This window comes from Bidens hawaiensis, unplaced genomic scaffold (assembly GCF_021521415.1).
Source record: "Bidens hawaiensis isolate Kalapana, Puna unplaced genomic scaffold, B.hawaiensis_p1.1 tig00024667_1, whole genome shotgun sequence".
Classification (NCBI taxonomy): Eukaryota; Viridiplantae; Streptophyta; class Magnoliopsida; order Asterales; family Asteraceae; genus Bidens; species Bidens hawaiensis.
In genome coordinates this window covers 132,554-136,096 of record NW_027493908.1, presented here as the reverse complement: position 1 = coordinate 136,096, position 3,543 = coordinate 132,554, and the positions used below count along the sequence as shown (strand labels likewise).

Below are 3,543 nucleotides of genomic sequence, written 5' to 3'. Positions count from 1 at the left end.
CCTGATTTGCCATAAATGCGTGTTGATCAATCTTTTCAACATCTTCCAGGTTTTTTTTCTATTGATTCCTTCTCATCTCTTGATTATTTCTCTTGAGATTGACTCCAGTTTTTCATCGTCTTTCCCAAAATCTATTTTGCCATGTGGCACTTCTTCTCCAATGAACCAACCTACGTATATATATAGGACGTGTATGTATAGGCCGTATATGTATAGGTCATATATGTTATGCAGTATATGTATAGGACGTGTATGTATGGTCCGTATATCAGTTGGAAAAATAGATTGGAAATAATCATAGGGAATATGATGAATCTTGTCATTTGTACGCGGTTTATCATCCTCAAGTTCTTCCTTGATTTCATCAGCAAACAATTCCTCAATATGGTTTATTTCAGCAACAGATACAAACTCTTTTTCAATCTCTACTTCTTCAACTACCTCTTCACCGGTACCTACTCTACTATTTGTTGAAAAATTTCAACAATCCCAGCAACATCCTCAAATACCTTAGCAACATTCGCTTTTTGGACAAAGTTGTTCTAGTTGAACCCCTCATCCATTTGAGCAGAATGGTATGCTTTTGAAATTGACGCTTCAGTTGGTTTCTTTCCAGCACCACAGGACTTGTTTGGAGAGTTTCAGTGGTAAATAGCTTGCCGATGTAATCTCTTCCAAAAGGATTCGAACTACTATCACCAACTTCTTTGTTCATACATTCTTTTTTGAAAAGTCCCTTTTCTTTGCATATGAAGCATCTCCCTTTGGATTTATCAAAACCCAATTTTGAAGATGCACCATTTAAGCAGTTTTTCCTGGTGATCTCTTTGAACCTTTGAGCTCTTTTGTTAACACTTTCCATACACCATTTGATTTCTAGCATCTCCATCTCTTCTTGGTCTATTTGATCGTAGTCTTCCTTGATTATGTTGTAGTTTCCAATTCTTCCAGCAATCAGACCTTCATATGATTTCAAAACAGATCCAAGAAATGCCATGTGCTCTTGACATTATCAACAGGTAAACCGTTTGAGTTACTAGAATATTGAGTAGCTTGAGATCCACCAAGTGTATTTCCCACAAAGGCAGCCCTTTTAGTACACTATGCAGTTTGAATCTTAGGAATAGAAGTGAGAAGAATTCTTATAGTATAAACAAATATCTTGAGCAACTACCGAGCTCTTCATTTTCGGCTTTTTCCCCAATTCCAACTCTTGCGCCTCAAGCTTCTTAATGAACCTAGCTAGATAGAGACGGGCAAAAGCAATCGGATTTGATTGTTGAATCATGATAAATATCTCCCACTCTTCGGCTAATGCATCAGCCAATTTGTCAATATATTCATATTCAGGCTTGTCATTCCCCATTGTTTTCATTTCATTTACTAGGTGACAATATATTTCGATCAGTTGATCAAACGATTCACCTTTTACTAGAGTAAAGATATCAAATTCCTTCTTTAACAACATCATATCGGATTTCCGCATATTCGGATTTCCTCTATCTTTGTTGAGCAATGCTTGCCAAATAGAATAGCATGAACCATTGTGTTGAAGCATTCGAAAGATTCCAGCCCTAACTGATTGTTGAAAGAAATTCAACAACTTCTTATCTCTAATGAATAATACTTTGTCATCCTCAGCAATTTGCGATAGTTGATAGTTTTTTCCAATTTCATTCTTGGGAATAATATATTCCTCCTCCACAGCTAACCACGTATCATAACTACTCGCTTGCACATGTGTCTCTAATTTATCCACCCATTTAGGATAATCCTCCATCTTGAGAAGCTTTGGTGGTTTGATGGCAGTCCCATTTCATTGTCTAGGTTTAAACTTTGAAGTAGGGTTGACGGTTGTGACACAAACACAGTCGAGTTATCCATTTTTCACACAATAATCCAAACTGTCCAAGTCCACGTATAAGTCTCAAGTCAACGGATAAGTCTCAAGTCAAATGGATAAGTCTTAAGTCAATAAATAAGTCTTATACGTTCGTATAGGTCTTAAATGCTACAAAGAAAAACTTATATGCCGGATATGTCATATCCGCTACAGTAACTCAAAAACATAATTTTGTAATTTTGATGATGAAGATAAGCTTCATGTGATCTGAAACTTGGTAGGGTTATTCACGAACTATAGGTGTCCATAATGTGTAGAAATTAGAGGTTTTTGACAGTGAAATCTTGTTGAATTGTGGATCAAATTGATATGCAAGACATTGTTGATCAAATCTTCAATTCTTGTGATCTTTAAGTAGATACGAGCCAAAGCTCTGATACCACTTGAAAGAACGTGTACATATTAGTATCGATACACCGAGTTTACAATCTACTCTTCAACATAATGAGCGGAAATCATTATAGATAAGATGCATAAGATAGATTCACATTAAATATACTTTATATTCTTTGAAAACATATATCAGTCGAAAGAGTATGAGAACGTTTTAGCACAACACACAATCTGGAAATCTAGACCACTAATGAGAATGGACGGATATGTCTATATATATAGACATTGACATACCCGCCGTATATGTCTTATACACCGTATATGTACATCTACGCCGTACATGTACATATCCGCTGGATATGACTTATACGCCCACTTTACATTCAAACCTCTTTCCAACTCTGATTTCAATACAAATAAAATATCCAAGCATTAGACATTATGTACTAACTTCATGAACTCTTTTGGTGAATAGTCGGATTAGAAGGTTTAAATCGTGTTTTTACGGATTAATAACTCAATAGATCTCTAACCGAAACGATATGTTCCAAGGCTTGATTATTAATGTTACATGCTTGATTTTATTGTATTTGCTCTGTAGATATGCTATCTAGATAACCGAGTACCCGAAAACACAAGAAATAGGCTTAACCAATCGAAAGACGCAAAGGTACCGAAACACTCGTTTAGGGACTGTTTGGGCTTAGACCGTGACATGCATATTGTTATCTCTTGAAAATTTTTAGGTATAGTACTTATCTTATGAATAAGCCCCTGTTAAAATTTGAGAATTTTTTATGAACCGAGAATGTTTGGTGATTTGATTACTATTTATTGATGTTTTATTATGAAAAATAGCAAAGCAGCTTAGAAAATTCTGAAATATTGTTGAGAACTCAGGAACGTATGTATAAGATAATATATAAAACTTTGAGTTCTTTTATTGTTTCTGGATTCTTGTTTAATCAAGTTTTAACGATCATTTATTTCACAAAAGGATATTTTTGCCAAATAGTTAGATTCTGTAAATTTTACAAGGGCTTTTTAAGGCTATTTTGACCATTCAGAAGAATAATCGGATTTTTCAGGTATCTTTTGGTATAAACGGACTAATTATCAGTTAAAAATAACATTTAAAATGAATTTTTATAAATTAATATCTTCAAAGTTATTTTAATAAAAAGCGTTTTCATTTTCCCAGGGCTCAGCAGGCTCAAGAGGTAGTGCTCTCTAAGGAAGGCGATTTTGGCGTTTCCTTGGGCGATCAAAGGCGATCTTGGCCGATCCTTGGTGATCTTGGCCGATCT

General features: G+C 35.0%; 1 protein-coding gene across 1 annotated transcript; it reads right to left on the bottom strand.

Moving 5' to 3' along the window:
• Window positions 1-1,117: 1,117 nt before the first annotated feature.
• LOC143569849 (uncharacterized) lies at window positions 1,118-1,780 on the bottom strand. Its single transcript, XM_077055656.1, has one exon. The coding sequence runs from the start codon at window positions 1,778-1,780 to the stop codon at window positions 1,118-1,120; it is 663 nt and encodes a 220-aa protein (XP_076911771.1).
• Between the last annotated feature and the right edge of the window lie 1,763 nt (window positions 1,781-3,543).

Excerpts from the sequence above, each read along its gene's own strand:
- LOC143569849 (XM_077055656.1), bottom strand. The coding sequence starts at position 1,780 with ATGGAGGATTATCCTAAATGGGTGGATAAATTAGAGACACATGTGCAA.